The sequence below is a fragment of the Hyla sarda genome, chromosome 3 (assembly GCF_029499605.1).
Source record: "Hyla sarda isolate aHylSar1 chromosome 3, aHylSar1.hap1, whole genome shotgun sequence".
In the NCBI taxonomy this organism is placed as follows: Eukaryota; Metazoa; Chordata; class Amphibia; order Anura; family Hylidae; genus Hyla; species Hyla sarda.
Window position 1 is genome coordinate 391286413 of NC_079191.1, and position 19417 is coordinate 391305829.

General features: G+C 40.6%; 1 protein-coding gene across 1 annotated transcript in view; it reads right to left on the minus strand.

The window, feature by feature from the left end:
• Window positions 1-19417, minus strand: part of UGP2 (UDP-glucose pyrophosphorylase 2) — a gene marked incomplete in the record, with an annotated part of 100819 nt that overhangs the window by 2364 nt on the left and 79038 nt on the right. Inside the window, 5 exon segments of the mRNA XM_056567987.1 lie at window positions 587-829; window positions 943-1140; window positions 3901-4198; window positions 9308-9441; window positions 13692-13877. Of these exon segments, the coding sequence (XP_056423962.1) occupies window positions 587-829; window positions 943-1140; window positions 3901-4198; window positions 9308-9441; window positions 13692-13877 (1059 nt within the window).

Below are 19417 nucleotides of genomic sequence, written 5' to 3' on the forward strand. Positions count from 1 at the left end.
AGTTCTTTTCTGTCTAAGTGCTCTCTGATGACACCTGTGTCGGAAACTATCCAGAGTAGAAGCAAATCCCTTAGCAAACCTCTTCTACTCTGTGCAGTTCCCGAGACAGACAGAGGTGTCAACAGAGAGCACTGTTGTCAGACAAAAATGAACAACTCAACTTCAGCAGCTTCTAAGCACTGGAAGGATTATGATTTTTTGATAGAAGTAATTTACAAATTTGTTTAACTTTCTGGAGCCAGTTGATATAGAATTTTTTTTTCTCCTGATGTACCCCTTCAAATAGCACCAGAGATGGAGCAGATACATTATATAACAGTGTTTCCCAACAGCCTTTGGAACAAAATGCATTGGAGTTAAATTTCAAGATGCCCGATCCTTCTCTACCTAACCTCAACCAATGTGGGAGAGCCACTGACAGACATGACAACATTTCTCCTCAATTCCCTGTAGCAGCTGAGAACACTATGAGCCCAAGTCAAAACCCTTTACATCAGTGTGCAAGGTAACATCAGTGTTGGATATTGAACAGATGATAGATAAAATAGCACAAGAAGAGCGACGAGTCTCCATGTTCTGTGCTCACCTTGGTGAATGAGCTTCCCAGTTTGACGAGAGGCACGGTGGGGAACTCTCTCTTTTCGCTCATTGTCAGTGAACCCGCATTAAGGCTGTACAGGTTGGACATGACCAGGAGGAGATCAGATGTAGTTTTTACAGGCAGGAAGCGGCTTCGAGGTACATTAATGCCCAGCGAGTTCTCAAAACTCTTAATAGCGGCTCCCACAGCGGTCTCCAGCTGAACGACATTCAAGCCTCCATCCAAGGTCTGTAAAGACAATGACAGCAGGTAACGTATTCCATACAGACACTGATCTCACCATAACAGCATGGAATAAAGTCTAATAAAATATAAAGAAAAAAAAAACCTGCAACGTTTACCTTGGGATTAACTATGATTTCCATGTCAATGGCATTGGCTTCTTGCTGTCTCTTGATAGCAGACAAGGATATCCACAGATTATTTGTGTTAAAGATCTTAAATTTTGACACCGATTTAAACTCGTCCACATGAGGCTTGGGCACCTGAGCGATTTCCACCAGACGCAGCTTTCCTTCATACTGAGTGAGCGTACCTCCCTGGAGGAGGGTAAAGGAGGAAAAATGGATGGTTGAGGTCAGTATAATATACAGAAAAGACAATGCCAATACAAAAATACTAAATACACTGCAACACAAAAAAAAATAATAATAAGTATTATTAATGGTCACCAATATAGCTTAGAAGATCCCTGATTCGTGCTGAGGACAAACACAGACCTGTCCACAGCAGGGAGGTCCTGCTCAAAGCTCCCCGAAAAGATGGCAGGGACTGGACTTGCGAACTGTCTAATGCAGTGTTTCCCAACCAGGGGGCCTCCAGTGGTTGTAAATAAATCAAAATTACCCATGAGGGTTTCCCTGGGATACAGTTGCATTAATCTCAAATTCCCATTCAGGCTTGCGCCCTCCTGGGACTAATTTCCCAAACTCGGGAACCCTAAATTTAAAATTGAACCTTTATTCTTCTAAATTAAAAATTGATTGTGAGAAAAACAAAATAATGTGGGTTAAAACCACAGTCATTGGTTAAGTTGCGGGTTCAATTGTTAGACTTCCGTTTTGTTCAAAGTGGTCCCTCTATTTCTGAGGATTTATCAACTTTATAGGATTATTCTCCTTTTTATATTTGGCTTTATCAAGGGCCGAGGTGCTAAAGTGCCGAGGTGCTCATTAGCACCTCGGCCCTTGATAAAGCCGGTTACGGCCGGCGAAACGTCGGGTGGGTTGTCAGTGTGTACCTTTTAACAGCAGCATTGGGACAGAATAAGATAAAGAGAACTGAATAAAAATATAAAAAGGAGAATAATCCTATAAAGTTGATAACACCTCAGAAATAGAGGGACCACTTTGAACAAAACAGGAGTCTAACAATTGAACCCGAAACTGAACCAATGACTGTGGTTTTAACCCACATTATTTTGTTTTTCTCACAATCACTTTTTAATTTAGAAGAATAAAGGTTACATTTTAAATTTAGGGTTCCAGAGTTTGGGAAATTAGTCCCAGGAGGGCTCCAGCGGTTGTAAAACTGCAACTCCCAGCATGCCCGGACAGCCTTTGGCTGTCCGGGCATGCTGGGAGTTGTACTTTTGCAAAAGCTGGAGGCACCCTGGCTTAAAACACTGGTCTAATGTGTATGAGGGCCACCTGAGTCTCCCCAAACAGATTATGTAAGGAGAGAGAAGAAAGGATCGAGCATGTTGGTTTCAACTGCCCAATCCTTTTGTTCTCGGGAAGACGGCAACAGCTCATTACCCCTCTTTCCATTTAGAACACAAGGACACTCTACCAAGTCCATGAGTATGGGGGGAATGGAAGAGAACTGTTGGCAGAAAAAAGTTTGGCATACAGCTACTGAAGGAGGATCTACCGATTAAAGACGATCATACACTTAAGACAGCACATGTGGGTAAAGGATAGGTCAAAGTTAAACAGTATGCAAACCCCTTTCCCCTTGAACATTACCCACACTCACTGGAAATTTGGACCAAGGGTATGTTCACATGCTGTGTACTGGCTGCAGATTACTTCTAGAAAATCAGTAGCAGATCCGCAGCTTGTGAAGAACCCTAAGTCAGTGTTTATCAACCAAGGCTCTTTGGCACCTGCCTAAAGGGTCATTCCGAGTTACATGACATATACCCTATACACAGGACAAGAGAAGTGTCCTCTCCATCTTACATTTATCCTCTATCCTGTGGATAGTGTACAAGTGATTTAACCTGGTATACCCCCCAGAAGACTGCTAGTCATAGCTGTAGGGGCTCCCCAAGAAAGTGAAAAAAAAATTATCATCAAGGGGTCCCATATGATAGAGAGGGGAAGAGGGGATGGGAATATCTGGTATGCTACATCTAAACTTTTTCCCATAGCAAATAATTCACATAACAGCAAAGAACTGTGCAATTTTATATAGGATGAGATAATTTAGGAGCCAGCTGACCCCATCTGAGTGCACGGATCACCTGGAGTTTCTTCGCTCTGCGCCGGATGACTGGCGATGTGGGGCGGAGGCTCGTGACGTTACGGCCATACCCCCTCAATTCAAGTCTATGCAGTCTACAGCCGTCACGCCCCCTCCCATAGACTTGCATTTAGGGGTAAGGCCATGACGTCACGAGCCTCCGGCACTGCATCAGACACTCTAAATGAACACTGGGTGCAGCAGGGAGATTAAGGGAGTCCCCAGCGGCGGGACCCCCGCGATCAGACATCTTATCCCCTATCCTTTGGATAGGGGTTAAGGTGTCTATGGGTGGAGTACCCCTTTAAGGTAAAACTATAGACCATGTAAGGTCAGAAACGCATTAAGTGGCCTCTCTGCCTGGCTCCCCATGTTCCCCACTTTAGACATCAAGCACCTACCTAACATCCTTCAATACTCACTACAGTCCCTCCCCTCAACCAGATTCATGGAAAGGACTCTTCAGACTCTCCACAGGACCTACATATCCCGCCCTCATAGGTCACAAAATGGGCGTTTGACCTGTGGACTCCTGTCTCCGCCGTGGCGCACCTCGGGCGAACCTTTTTCACTGCCTAAAGACTTGTACTCTAATCCAGCCTCTTGGCGGTAGCCAATTTCCAACACACTGTACCACCTGGTGCCTCGAGCAGGAAGTCGGGGGTCATCCTCCAATGTAACTGCTGTATAGTGCCCACACCTGAAGCGCTGGCGGACCCGAGGGCACCCTCCTTATCCCCATATCAGTGTCACCCACACTACAAACCTGTACCAGCAGGTTAGTGGGAGTGATGCTGATGACTGATCCCTTCAATTCAAGCAAGAACATTTACCTTGACATCCGCCCTGGTCTTGTCTGTGACCTCCATGACAAATTCACAGCGCTTTCCATTTGGTGGATTCATGAGGTGATTGAGGATGTAGAGGTCCACAGTAGCACCAAGATTATCAATGTTAGAAACAAAAATATATTCTTTGCCTTCATCTATGAGAGTGTCTAAAAGTCCTGAATTGTAAAAGCTGGCATAGATATCACCGTGCCCGGGAGGGTACCAGGCTTCAGCGTTCTCCACCGAGTAGGACAGGTCCTTGGCTATGGGTAATAAGGATTCCTTATTTACTCTTGGGTACCTAGGAAAAAAAAAATATGTTGGTTAGAAAACCATCTCCCCGAACACTATTGGGCCGAGCCATTAGATTGTTCTTCTCACACTTTGGATCACATGGATACAGAAATGTTTGTGACTGGCACAGATACAGCGTAAATGATAGAATATCATTTGGGGAGATTTATCAAAACCTGTCCAGAGGAAAAGTTGCCCAGTTGCCCATAGCAACCAATCCGATCGCTTCTTTCATTTTGCAGAGGCCTTGTTAAAAATGAAAGCAGCGATCTGATTGGTTGCTATGGGCAACTTTTCCTCTGGACAGGTTTTGATAAATCTCCCAAATGGACCCCAAGAAAAACCTAAAACATCTCCAATACAAAGGGTCATAAATAGCTCTGTATATCTCCAATCTCTGTAACCAGATAGGTGAGGAGGATATGAAGGGTTAAGCCTCTGCATATGGAGGCTCATCTCAACAGTAAATTGGGAAAAAGATCCTTTGTCCTTGACTGAGCCCTCTCACCTATCTTGGGTTGTCAGTGGGAAATGCCATAAAGCAGATGTTGCAAAACTACAACTGGCAGAATGCCCAGAGCGCCAAAGCCAGCTTTTGCAAAACTGCAACTCCCAGCATGCCCGGACAGCCGATGGCTGTCCGGGCATGCTAGGAGTTGTAGTTTTGCAACACAGAGGCCTATAGTTTGGAGACCACAGCCATAAGGCAACCTCTATTCAGTGGATCCCACTCCAATAATAAGTTCAGTGGCGCCATCTTGCATGGTACATCCATCCCTTGTTGGTTAACTTCACTATTTGATACACAATTTTTATAATTCTCAGTATTCCCTATGATTCCATCTATGTGTCCGTAAGGCCCCTTACACACTGCCATTGCTCCCCGTCGAGTACGGCCGGTAAAGTCTCTTTTTTTGTGTGACTTTAACGGCCTTTCTCAGGACGGGGCACAACGGGCAACAATGGGTCCCCGGCAGCTCCCATTTACTATTATGGGGGTTGCCAGGTGCCGTTATTTTTTGACGAGAATAGCGGGAGAAAAAGGTGCAAGCAGTAATTTTTCTCCCACTATTCCCCCGGTCTCCCCCCGTGACGGCCGTCACACTGCTGTGTGCAAACGGCAGTGTGAAAGAAGCCTTCCTTGACTGTACTGCACTATTTTGTTTAGTGTACCTCAACTCTGTTGCAATGTTTGTCTACATTGACTGTTACATTAAAAAAAATAACAAAAACAAGTCTATAAAATAATTGAAATAGAAATCACAATTAGGCTGTGATCACACTGAGTAACATTTTGCTACGCATTTTATTAGAGATGAGCGAACTTACAGTAAATTCGATTCGTCACGAACTTCTCGGCTCGGCAGTTGATGACTTATCCTGCGTAAAATTAGTTCAGCCTTCAGGTGCTCCGGTGGGCTGGAAAAGGTGGATACATTCCTAGGAAAGAGTCTCCTAGGACTGTATCCACCTTTTCCAGCCCACCGGAGCACCGGAAAGCTGAACTCATTTATGCAGGAAAAGACATCAACTGCCGAGCCGAGAAGTTCATGACGAATCGAATTTACTGTAAGTTCGCTCATCTCTACATTTTATTTTGCGTGTACTTTTTTTTGGCAGGGATTGCAAAATGATATATATATATAAATTATATATAGTTATATATATTTTGTTATTATATAAATATATATATATATATATATATATATTTATTTTTTATTTTTATTATATAAATAAATAGATATATATCTCTCTCTATATACATACATACAAACACACACACATACTCTCTCCCCACCAATACTTCTGAAAAAGCGTTTGGAAAACGAAATCCAACTCCTAATTCTGCACAGGGTGAACCCTGCTTAACTGTGATTTTAAATGCTGAACTACATAAAATATTTTGTCGCATGATACTTTTTGACATATTTTTGCTTGCTGTGCAGAAGGAAATCCCCTTGAAATAGTTTTTATCCATGAGCCACAACAAATAGGGAAATAAATATATTTCAACGATTCTCAGGAAACAGAAAAACTGAGATCAGCTTCATTGCTAACCTGACCGAATTCTTTCTCAAACAAACATTCCATCCTGGTTAGAAGGGTGTAAGTCGATATACATATTTTAGGGATCTGTGCCCAATTTCCTCCTCTGAGGATTTTAAGAAAATATTCAGGACGCTGGTCAGCAATACATCCCATTCACTACATAATTAATACAGTATGTTCCTGGAGACGGCTCAATGTGCAGGTCCTGGATCCCCAGACGGACATGGTGATTGAAGGTTATATGAAGGACGGATATGTGGCAGTCATGTGTACATGCACACCATAAAAATCCCAAGTACAGTACTTAAATCTCAATTTTCAATTCAGATTATTTTTTTTACATTTTTTTAACCCTCCGTTTTGATTTACAGTATATTCGCACGTCTCTGTACACTTATGCTTGCAAATGACTGCACACAGTCTATTCCTTTATGCATCAGGGCTTTTTAGCATGCCTTGTCCTTTTATGCCTAGTAACTCCATCACAAGAATTCAGAAGGATGAGAAGTCTTTAAAGGGGTACTCCAAAGGATAGAGGACAACATGTCTGATCGTGGGGGTCCCGCTGTTGGGGACCTTCGCGATCTCGGCTGCGGCACCACAGAGATCCAATGCACAGAGCGAACTTCACTCCGTGCTGGATGACTGGCCATGCAGGGCAGAGGCTCGTGACTTCACGGTCAAGACCCACTCGTGACATCACGGCCATGCCCCCTCAATGCAAGTCTATGCAGGGGCATGACGGCCGTCACACCCCCTCCCATAGACTTGCATTGAGGGGGCGTGGCATCACGAGCAGGGTGTGGCCATGAGTTCACAAGCTTCCTGCGCTGCACCCGACGCTCTAAATGAAGGCCTGGTGCGGTAGGGACCCAGTGGCGGGACCCCCGTGATCAGACATCTTATCCCCTATCCTTTGGATAGGGGATAAGAAGTCTAGGGGCGGAGTACCAGATATGCGTCTTAAAAGATCCTAATATAGAATTAGAAAAATTTATGATCTTTGCTGTTCATTCCCTTTGAGGCAATATAGGGGGGAATTAAGGAAAGACTTGAATTTTGGCAGCCCTTTACTTTCTCCCTGCTGACTTGTCATCTACAGGAGCAGATAGAGAAAAAAATAAAAAATAAAATAAAAAAAAATAGGTATTTACTAGCAGTACAGTGTGTGTCTACGTAAATGGACTGGTTTGTAAAGTTCTGTGATTACAGCAGCCTCCACAGCGACTCAAGCAGCCAGAGGAGATTACAGTGTTAGTCAACAAAGTCTATTTGTTGTGGTTATTTGTGATCACCTCATAAGGCTGAGTTGACACAGAATTTCGGTAAATATTTTTAGCTAAAACTAGGAGTAAACCCAAAATACAGAAAAAGGTGCAAATATTTCTATTATAAATTTAGTGTCAGATCCACTCCTGGTTTATAAGAACCAAGTACTCTCTATTAAAGTTCTACACATGTGGACCTGGCCCATGTAATAGACCAAAGTGAGAAGTGTTTGCCTCAAAAGTCAGCTCCTAATAGAGTAGTCTTCTGCTATATCATGGTGGCCTATTACTGTGACCAAGCAAGTGTTCAGCAAGAGATCCTCTGGAACCCTGGTTTGCCATTCGGACTCTGGGGGGAGGACTAGAAGTCAGTGTTTCCCAACCAGGGTGCCTCCAGCTGTTGCAAAACTACAGCTCCCAGCATGCCTGGACAGCCTTTGGCTGTCCAGGCATGCTGGGAGTTGTAGTTTTGCAACAGCTGGAGGCACCCTGGTTGGGAAACACTGCTATAAGTATTTACTAACAGGAGAGAGGGAAGGAGTGGCGAGTACGCTGAAACCTAGCAGGCAAACTAGCCATTACAGGCAGCAGCTTTACTGTATGGATTAAAATGTATGTAAGGATTAAAATACATACACTAATATATATATATATATATATATATATATATATATATATATATATATATACATATATATATATATATATATATATATATATATACACACACACATATATATATATATACACACACACACACACACACACACACATACATATATATATATATATACACACACACATACATACATGTGTATGTGTGTATGTGTGTGTGTGTGTGTGTAATATATATATATATATATATATATATATATATATATATATATATATATATATATGTATATATATATATATATATATATATATATATATATATATATATATATTTTTTTTTTATGCAGGAAAAAAATGCAATGCAATCCAATGATTAAAGATAGAGATGAGTGAACTTACAGTAAATTTGATTCGTCACAAACTTCTCGGCTCGGCAGTTGATAGCTTATCCTGCATAAATTAGTTCAGCTTTCCGGTGCTCCGGTGGGCTGGAAAAGGTGGATACAGTCCTAGGAAACTCTTTCCTAGGACTGTATCCACCTTTTCCAGCCCACCGGAGCACCGGAAAGCTGAACTAATTTATGCAGGATAAGTCATCAACTGCAGAGCCGAGACGTTCGTGACGAATCAAATTTACTGTAAGTTCGCTCATCTCTAATTAAAGACAAAGAATAAATCTGTTTTTGTGAGGTATAAAGTGTACATTGTACATAAAAAATTTTTGCCAAAATACTGTGTGTCGCATAATGTTACATGATGGACCATAATATCTTGTCAGTGAATTAGGAAGAAGTGGTAGTCGATAACACAAACAGCTAAGCCTAAAAGAGAAAGCCTCCACAGAATCTAAGAGCACAGGGATTTTTTTATATTTTTTTATTTTAGTTGATTCGTTTTAATGCAAATTTTTTTCTTCATTTTAGGGAATATAAAAAAATAAATAAATAAATGACCACAAATACCTCAGTCCTATAACCACTTGGCCTTTTATGGTCTCAATTCTTCAAATGATTGAGCAGAATGAGAAAGCAACAAGAAGAATTCACAGGTGTTGCGGCACATTGGATCTAAATGTCTTTATAGGTAGCAATTTACTAATTCCAAGGATCGTCAAACTGTAAATCTTGAAGAACTATGTATAATGTTTTGTTTTACAACCCACTAAACTCTGAACATTGGCGCACCTGCTCTGATTGAACGTGTAGATCTTCACCCGGCAGTGGCTGTACTTCTGCACGATTTTCTTGGTGTCTTCGTCGGTATTGAAGGAATTCATCAACACAAGAGGGACACCGGTGTTGTACGTTTTGTTCAAGTGCTAAAATGAAAGGGTAACAAGGCATCCTGTCATGTGCATAACATCAAGTAAACAGCAAAAAAAATACTTATAATAAGCACACTAACATTATAAAGTATAGTGTAACAGAATCGCTGATCTATCTTAAAGGGGTACTACGGTGGGAAACTTTTTTTTTATGCTGCTTAGTACAGACATTGTGGTTGGGTGTTTATATAGATGTGAAACAAGTAAAGATACCAGAGCCGAATTTGTCATTTAAGCAATCTCGTAGCCATAGCTAGCCAAAACTTGCAGATGTTAGTGGGAGATTCCTTGTCAGACAGGGTGGTCTGGCTGAAGGTGAAGGAGACAGTATAAGACCTTTAAGGGGTTCTCCGGTGGAAAACATAAATATATATATATTTTTTTTAAATCAACTGGTGCCAGAAAGTTAAACAGATTTGTAAATGACTTCTATATAAAAAATCTTTATCCTTCCAGTACTTATCAGCAGCTGTATGCTACAGAGGAAATTCTTTGCTTTTTGTCTTGTCCACAGTGCTCTCTGCTGACACCTCTGTCCGTGTCAGGAACTGTCCAGAGCAGCATAGGTTTGCTATGAGGATTTTCTCCTGCTCTGGACAGTTTCTGATACGGGCATCAGGTGTCAGCAGACAAGATAAAAATAAAAAAAAATAAAAAAGCAAAGAATTTCCTTTGTAGCATACAGCTGCTAAAAAGTACTGGAAGGATAAAGATTTTTTTTTTTAAATAGAAATCATTTTACAAATCTGTTTAATTTTCTGCCACCAGTTGATAAAAAAAAAATTATATATATATGTTTTCCACCGGAGTACCCCTTAAAGTTATTATACTGTCTCCTTCAGCTCTGCAGCCAGACCACCCTGTCTGACAAGGAATCTCCCACTAACATCTGCAAGTTTTGGCTAGCTATGGCTACGAGATTGCTTAAATGACAAATTCGGCTCTGGTATCTTTACTTGTTTTCCATCTGTATAAACACCCAACCACAATGTCTGTACTAAGCCTCATTCCCTCTACAGTACAGAGCTCTGGAAGTTTACTGCAGTATGGCCCTCTTCCACCCCCCGATGGCCTTGGCTGCACATTTATGGCCCTATTGCCAGGTACTGTATATGGAGCAGGATCTGCAGCAGATATGAGCTGTATATAACAAGTTACACACTGCTGCAATATCCAGGATGGGAGATATCACCATTACAGAAGCTTTAAAAGGGGTACTCCGGTGGAAAACTTTTTTTTTTTTTTTTAATGAACTGGTGCCAGAAAGTAAAACAGATTTGTAAATTACTTCTATTTAAGTACTTATTAGCAGCTGTATGCTAAAGAGGAAATTCTATTCTTTTTGAATTTCTTTTCTGTCTGACCACAGTGCTCTCTTGCGACACCTCTGTCCGTGTCAGGAACTGTCCAGAGTAGCATAGGTTTGCTATGGGGATTTTCACCTGCTCTGGATAGTTCCTGACACGGGCATCAGAGAGCACTATAGACAAGACAAAAAATAAATTCAAAAAGAAAAAAAATTTCATCTGTAGCATACAGCTGCTAATAAGTACTGGAAGGGTAAAGATTTTTTTTTTTATAGAAGTTATTTACAAATCTGTTTAACTTTCTGGCACCAGTTGATTTAAAAAATAAAATAAAAAATGTTTTCCACCGGAGTACCCCTTTAACCCAGTAAATTATTGCCATGACTAAGGACCGTGCATAGTTCCGAAATGCGTCGGCGTTCACAGTTCCTGTCTGTATTTGACCCAATAAAGAAAATCTGCTTTTATCTGCACTACTGTGCTGGATCATCTGTTTCTCTTTCCTTTAACCCAGTGTTCCTCCAACTGTTGCAGAACTACAACTCTCAGCATGTCCAGACAGCCAACGGCTGTCTGGGCATGCTGAGAGTTGTAGTTTTGCAACAGCTAGAGGCATACTGGATGGAAAACATTTGCTTTACCATCTTTGGCTATGTTCACACACTGTATTTTCAGTGGACTCCTATTCTGCATACAGTGAGCTCCGGCAAAACATGCTGGCACTAGGACCAAGAAATGCGCCACGTCTCCATAGATTTACATGTCAATTCTTTCTGTGGAGGACGGAACAAAGTTTCCAAGCGAAATTTTTCCACCAGATTCTGCTCGGAAATTCCGAGCTTATTTTGAGGCTCAAAAAAAATATGACTATTTAACAAGCTAAAGGAGCCTCAGTTTAAAGTGGGGTTTCTTTCTCAGTTTTTTTTTTTCCCTTTCATGAACTTTTTAGATTTTTTTTTTTTCATGTTTTATGTAAACAAGGTCTTTGTGTGCTATTTTTTAATATTATGTGCAAAAAATGTTTTGCCATAAAACTTCTCAAACCAATTACCATTCACTCATTTTCATGACTGGTATAATTACGGCTTTAAAAGGAAAAAATTAAACTACATGTGAACGGTCAGGTGTCCTTTTGATGCCAAGTGTCAAAAAAGCAAAAAAAAAAAAAAAAAAAAATCCACAAAAACATAAAACGAATGTTTGAATGACGTTTCATGCCTAAAAACAAATGAAAAAAAAAAGCTGTGCGAGCATAGTCTCAGATATCCCGATCAATAGAGAACATGGCGTCTATACAGTTATTTTGGGGGGGGGGGGGGGGGGGTTCGTACTTTACAGATAAAACACAAGTTACTGCAACAGGAACCATAATTCCTTATTATACATCGTTCTGCTATTGAAGGAAATGTATTTATTGATACAGGGTATATACCGGTTCTCTTGTTTGCATCCTGTTGGAAACAGGAAAAGTAACAGTATCCAAGGGATACCATAAAACTGCAGACGACTGCAGGATGATGAAATATTATTGCGTATTTGGCTTAAACATTAACCCCTTAAGGACACACCATTTTGGCCTGGAGGACACAGCCAATTTTCAATTTTCCTCCTCCCTTTTCAGGAGACATAACTTATATATATTTTTTCTCTACAGAGCCATATGAGGGCTTTTATTTTGCGCAACCAATTGTAGTTTGTAACGACTCAATAACATTTGGTAAAGCAGTGTATTCCAGCTCACTCCTGCATGTGCGCCCGGACTGGATTTGGACACATCCACATAGTCTGCAAAGGAAGAGAATGTCCAGCGCTGACTCGTGAAAAAGGAACTTTATTAAGACATAATGGTTGCCATGGGAAACAACAAGGCTTCAAGTAACGTGACGCGTTTCAGCCCATGGTCATAGTCAGGCCTTAGTCATTTTTCACAAGTCAGCGCTGGACATTCTCTTTTGCAGGCTCAATAACATTATATTTTAATATTTCGTACAATGATGAACAGGGCAATATGAGATTTTTGTAAACTGAAAATAGATGGGTGATTTTATTTTTTTTTATTAAGGGGGGCTTTTAAATCATTTTATAAACTTTATTTTTTATTTTACACTTTTTAATGTAATCTTTTATATGCAATCATTAGATTGCATTCACTGTATAATGTTATGCCTATTGCATTATACAGTCTGATCAACATTTTACTGATACAGCCTGACCCAGCAAGGCTACATCATTAGATCAGTGATCTGGCAGCCACAGGCAGGTAACTGATCACAGCATCTATAGGGTCAATGAATGGCAGCTGGATCGCCACGTTATTAGCGGTGAGTGCTTGGCTACTTATAGTAGCTGACAATTCGTTCTATAGCGATCCAGACCATGCATTTACGTCTTGACAGCAAGAGCGTACATCTAAGTCCCAAACAGCAAGGGCGTACATTTACACCCTGCATCATCTAGGGGTTAAGAACTTGGGTGCCTCATTGTACTATAGTGCAAAGGTCCTTGAATGTGATAATAGCAACATCTAGATCAGAATTTCCCATCCAGAGTGCCTCCCGCCATTGCAAAACTACAACTCCCAGCATGCCCAGACAATCAAAGGCTTTCCGGGCATGCGCGAGTTGAAATTTTGCAACAGCTGGAGGCGTGCTGGTTGAGAAACACTTGTGTAGATGAAGTCTGAAATAGCACAAAGATTTTCAACTCCCTAAATGTACTAATAGGAAAAGACTCTTATTATAACCACCGATTTAACATTCCTTATGTGATGTACATACCTCCATTACACTAATTTCCTCATGAACTCTATAAAAACACAGATATACCGACTAGCTTTCAATGAAAGGGTCATTGTGTCCGAAATCAAGAAATTAAATTCCACTCCGGACACGGGCTGATGTGCTACATGACGTATATTCAATAACAGCAGGCGCTTACCTCTATTTGTTTCACAGTGAGATCTAGGAAGGTGTTCTCATTCCGAACCCCTATAAGACTTTTAGGGCCTTTACAGCCCATGCTGGTTCCCAAACCTCCATTCAGCTTGACGACGACCAGCTTGTTGAGGACAGATGCGATGTTGTCTGGCAGACCTCTGGCCTTTATCTTTTCATACGGCTGAATCTATATAGAGATGTAAAAAAGAAAGACAATTAACCAATACTTCCTGGCCATGCAAACATGTAAAGTTTTATACTTAAAGGGCTACTCCACTCCCCAGCGTTCGGAACACTTAGTTCAAAACGCCTGAAGCAGGCTTCGGGGGTCGCTCTGCCCCTTGTGACGTCACACCCCACCCCCTCAATGCAAGTCTATAAGAAGGGGGTGTGATGGGCGTCACATCTCCTCCCATAGACTTGCATTGAGGGATGGCATGACGTCACGAGAAGCTGAGCGTGACGTCACGAGGGGGTGTGCCGACCCCCGAAGCCCGCTCCCAGGGTTCAAAAATAGATGTTTAGAACACTGGGGAGTGGTGTACCCTTGTAAATAAAAACCAAAACATTCTATTCCCAATATACAGACCTATCAACTTAGGAGGCCAAAGGCAAAGCATTAAGCATGCATCCAAGTTCACTCTGACCTATAGGTGGCGCTGTAAGAAGCTGTATTTGACGCTAAAGCCCAAGGATCCGCTAATATAGTTTTTACCACATTAGAATGCGGGAATCATTCTTACCTTTAATTCCAGTGTCCTTCATGATAGCACCAACATTATTATATATATATATATATATATATATATATATATATATATATATATATATATATAGCATTCATAGTGCCGTCATAAGGAAGAATGATCTGGAAATATACATTTGAATATGTAACAGTATACATTTATACAAAGATACAAAAGTATCTTTGTATAAGTATCTACGTGTTTGCATCATACGCTTTGTGTAGGTTATATTTATTGCTCATTATGTGTTCAGTGTCTAAGACTATGTTTGCCAACCAGGTTGTCTCCAGTTGTAGCAAAACTACAACACCTAGCATGCCCGGACAGCCAAAGGCTGTCCGGGCATGCTAGGTGTTGTAGTTTTGCAACAGCTGGAGGCATCCTGGTTGGGGACTGCTGGTGTACACCATAGGTGATCAGGAGGGAGTGGTAACTACAATACCGCAGGTATGCTATTTACAGCCTTTTATTGATAACATTTCTAACAATTCAGTATACAGAATGGTATTTCACACAAAACTAGGTGTTAACCAACACATGGACATTTCGATAATGACTGTTCAGACCCACCCCTTACTGTATCTATCCACAGTACATACTCTATGTACATTACATAAATTGTTCCTGAATTCCAACTTTAACTGAAATGGAAGCCTTCATTGTTAGGATTGGTTAAAGGGTCAAAGAGATCAGACTTCCACCGATCAAAAAGTGTTGGTAAAGCCTAAGAAAATGCCATACCCTTTTTAGGGGTTAAAGGGGGTACACGGTTGCTAGAAATCTAATCCCCTATCCAAGGGATAGGGGATAAGATGTTTGATCGCAGGGGTCTGGCTGCTGGGACCCCCAGCGATCTTCATGCAGACACCCGGTATTCTGAACATAATGTTGATGACGTTACGACCACGGCCACTTGCAACCTGCGTTCTGACTGAACATCATGTTAATAATGTTGGTGTCTGCATGGAGATTACGAGGAAGGGTGGGAGGAGTGGGGGACCAGCAGCCGGACCCCCCCCCCCAAATCAGAAGTCTTATCCTCTATCCTTTGGATAGGGGATAAGATGTCTAGCAACGGAGTACCCCTTCAAATCAAGAGTATTAGGTCACTTCTCATGGTCGTAGTGTATGCCTGCAGGTGCAGTAAGTTTGGCTTCACGAAGACAGAAAGAAACGCCAGCATCCAAACAGAAGTTCTGCATATAAAAACAAAACAAAAAAAACCCTCTCGGTTTCGGAATCATTAAAAACGTACAAAGTGAGGTCACAAAGTATTTTCTTGACACGCTTCAAATAGAAGCATATGATTAGGTTAAGAGCCCCCAAAATGCGTCAAGAATATACTTTGTGCCATTGCTTTGTAATTTTTTTAATGGATTTGAAATAAAAATGTTTAAAAAAAATAATTATATATTTATATTCAGGATCAATGTGAGTCCAGGAGGGTGGACCCCAATCGATTATAAAGAGAACACGCCTGTCCTGTACAGATTCTCTCCATGGAGTAACATCAGTATGTACAGGACATGAACGTTCTCTTACATCACAGGAATGCTGCTTTCACACCCAAACTTTACACCTTCTAGTAAAAAATTAGCAAAACTACACAAAGAAATGATGACTCAGAAATAAATAAAAGGAAATGAAGTAGAGAAAATAAAATGTAAAATGTTCACTGCAGACAGGGAGGAACTGGGAAAACCAGATCCAACTCTTCCATTACTCAATGGACTCGACATACTGAGCGTCAACCGTATTACCCCCCTCTCCACAGATCATTACTGGCAGCTAAATTTACTAGAAAACGATGACTAAAGATGACTAAGAGTCGGAAGAATTATTGCACAACCTACCAATTTTCACAGAATTAAAAGGGCAGCGCATCTACCGAATGTCTATAAACAGTTCTTCCCACTATTCATAAATAAGATGAGAAATGTCTGGTGCAGCAGCTGTAGGATGGACAGACAGCCGCTCCCGAAGTTATATGGCCACAATCGGATGCAGCATACTGAAGAAGAACTCACCGATTCGTTTTACGTTACATCTGCAGAAGTTATTGCTTCCATATGGATGGGAATTGCCTTTCCTTAGCAGACATTAAAAGGGATCTCCTATCTGGAAAGTATCTTCTAAGATTAAAACCACCAAGAAGTGAGATGTAGCATTACCTGGCCCCATTTTAAGTTGTTTGACATTGAAATATATTACTCTTACTAACATGTGTTTAGTATGAGATCTGCCCTGATGTCCTATCAGTGGTGGACAGGCTCCTATTTTACCATGTGTTGATCATACCACCTGATGGTAGTGCGGGACGGATCACTCCTTTAACATAATAGACACTCCTCTCCCAATTTATACATGGCCTATTGGGAGGAGTGTCATGTGAGACTGGCATAAGACTGTTTAGACAGGAGGCTTTTTATTTACGGTTTTTACTAAAGGCGTTAATTATCATTCTGATTAAGGCTTGTGGAGATAGTTATGTATACAGTGACCCCTCAACTTACAATGGCCTCAACATACAATAGTTTCAACATACAATGGTCTTTTCTGGACCATCGTAACTTGAAACCAGACTCAACATACAATGTTACGGACAGTCCAGATCTGTGAAACTTTTCACAACTGGAGGAACTGACCAATCAGAATGGGCATTTTACTGGTAAATCACCTGTATTACTGAAGTGCATGCACTGACTGGCTGTCTGGTAGCGCCCCCTACAGTACAGGGAGGAACTACAAATTCTGTACTACTCCTTACCTGTGCCAGGGTTAGCTGCTCCTTTGGACGCCAGGTATATATATTATATAATATATATATATATATATATATATATATATATATATATATATATATATATATATATATATATAATATATATAATATATATATATATAATATATATAATATATATAATATATATAATATTATATATATAATATATATATAATATTATATATATATATATATATATATATATATATATAATATAATATAATATAATATAATATAATATAATATATATATATATATGTATATATGACCCTGAAGAAGCTCCTCTCCTCTACATAAACCATTGTTTTCCAACCAGGGTGCCTCCAGCTGTTGCAAAACTACAACTCCCAGCATGCTGGGAGTTGTAGTTTTGCAACAGCTGGAGGCTCCCTGGTTGGGAAACACTGACATAGACAGTGATTTACAGCTCCCAGCAGATCTTTCTTACTTTTATATGTAAGGATTTGCTTTATCTGTATTAGTTATCTACTTATTTTTCTTTAATCCTCACTTTTTCCTATTTTTGGATGACATTTTGGGGCTTCAGAACCAATTACCGGGTTTCCATAGAATTATGGTCTCAACATACAATGGTCGTCCCAGAACCAATTAATATAGTAACTTGAGGGACCACTGTATTTGTTATGCGGCCATTGGTTATTTGGATGTTTTGTGAGGTTTCCTTTTGTCCTCAGATTTGTGTATTTTGTCCTTCTTTAGTTCATAGGGTGGCTTATAGCATTTATTTGGTACTCCAGTTGGGAGGAAATGCCGGGGCACATTCTATACACATAAAGGTACTGTGCACATTATTCGTATACCATTGCCAAAAGGCATTGGCATCAATGTTGCCTTTTTACATGCATCGATTTTTTTAAGTTTTGAAATAAATTTCAAGTTTTATAAAAAACTGGAGCTGAATCTACCTCACTATTAAATGTATGAACTACAAAAAAAAAAAAATTTGCCTTATAGTTATGGTAACAAAAAAACAATAGTAACACATGGGAAGACAAGCTTTTACTTGTTTTAATCAGTTTTTACCAATGTGTTTCTTTTTTTTAAATTTATATGGTAAATTTCTTATTTTATATTGACCTTTTACGAGCCCCAACAAATCATGTCAGACCCCTGGCTCCCAACCTTTTGTAGGTCGTGAGTCCTGCTTATCTACACTATATCATGAAAAATCCTATTCATAAAATGGCTTTCATGAGTTAGTTCTGACCTTATTACAAAGTTCTAGTAATACTATGACATCCCCGATGCTACTAGAATACAATTGTTAGAGATGCTGGAAAAAACAGGGGCACAAGACCAACATGTGACTCCCAAGCCACTGGTTGAGTTGGGGAACACTGTATAAGATCTTCTTAAAGGGCTACTCCACCCCTAGACATCTTATCCCCTATCCAAAGGATAGGAGATAAGATGTCTGACCGCAGGGGTTCCACCACTGGGGGCCCCCACAATCTCCATGCTGCTCCCGGCATTCGTTTAAAGCACTCTGTCGATTTGACATCCTTTCTCTAGGTAGAAGCAATCTGCCTTCGATTTGACATCCTTTCTCTAGGTAGAAGCAATCTGCCTTCGATTTGACATCCTTTCTCTAGGTAGAAGCAATCTGCCTTCGATTTGACATCCTTTCTCTAGGTAGAAGCAATCTGCCTTCGATTTGACATCCTTTCGTAAAAGCAATCTGCCTTCTATGAATTACTTACTGGAAGTGGATACTTGCCTAAAGAGTGTGATATAGAAATCAAGCAAGAGGTAAAAAGTAAATAAAAAAAACAAACAATGTCACGGCCACACCCATTACGTCAAGGCCACGCCCCTTTCCATAGACTTGCATTGAAGGGGGCATGGCTGTGACATCACAAGCCTCCGCCCCGCATCAGTCATCCAACACGGAAAAAAGTTCACTCCGTGCGCCAGCGGAGAGACCCCTGTGATCAGACATCTTATCCCCTTATCCTTTGCATAGGGGATAAGATGTGTAAGGGTGGAGTACTCCTTTAAGGACATGATCAATGTGTGTAGTAATAATAGCAGAGGTTAGAATGCAGTTAATGGAAGACATGTCCAGGTACTATATGGCATGTAGAAGCCAAAACACTTCATACATATGGTGCTAATGTGCTCAGAACGCTACAGTTTTTCTATATAGCAGAAACCCACAAAGATTTTTCAAGTGGGGTC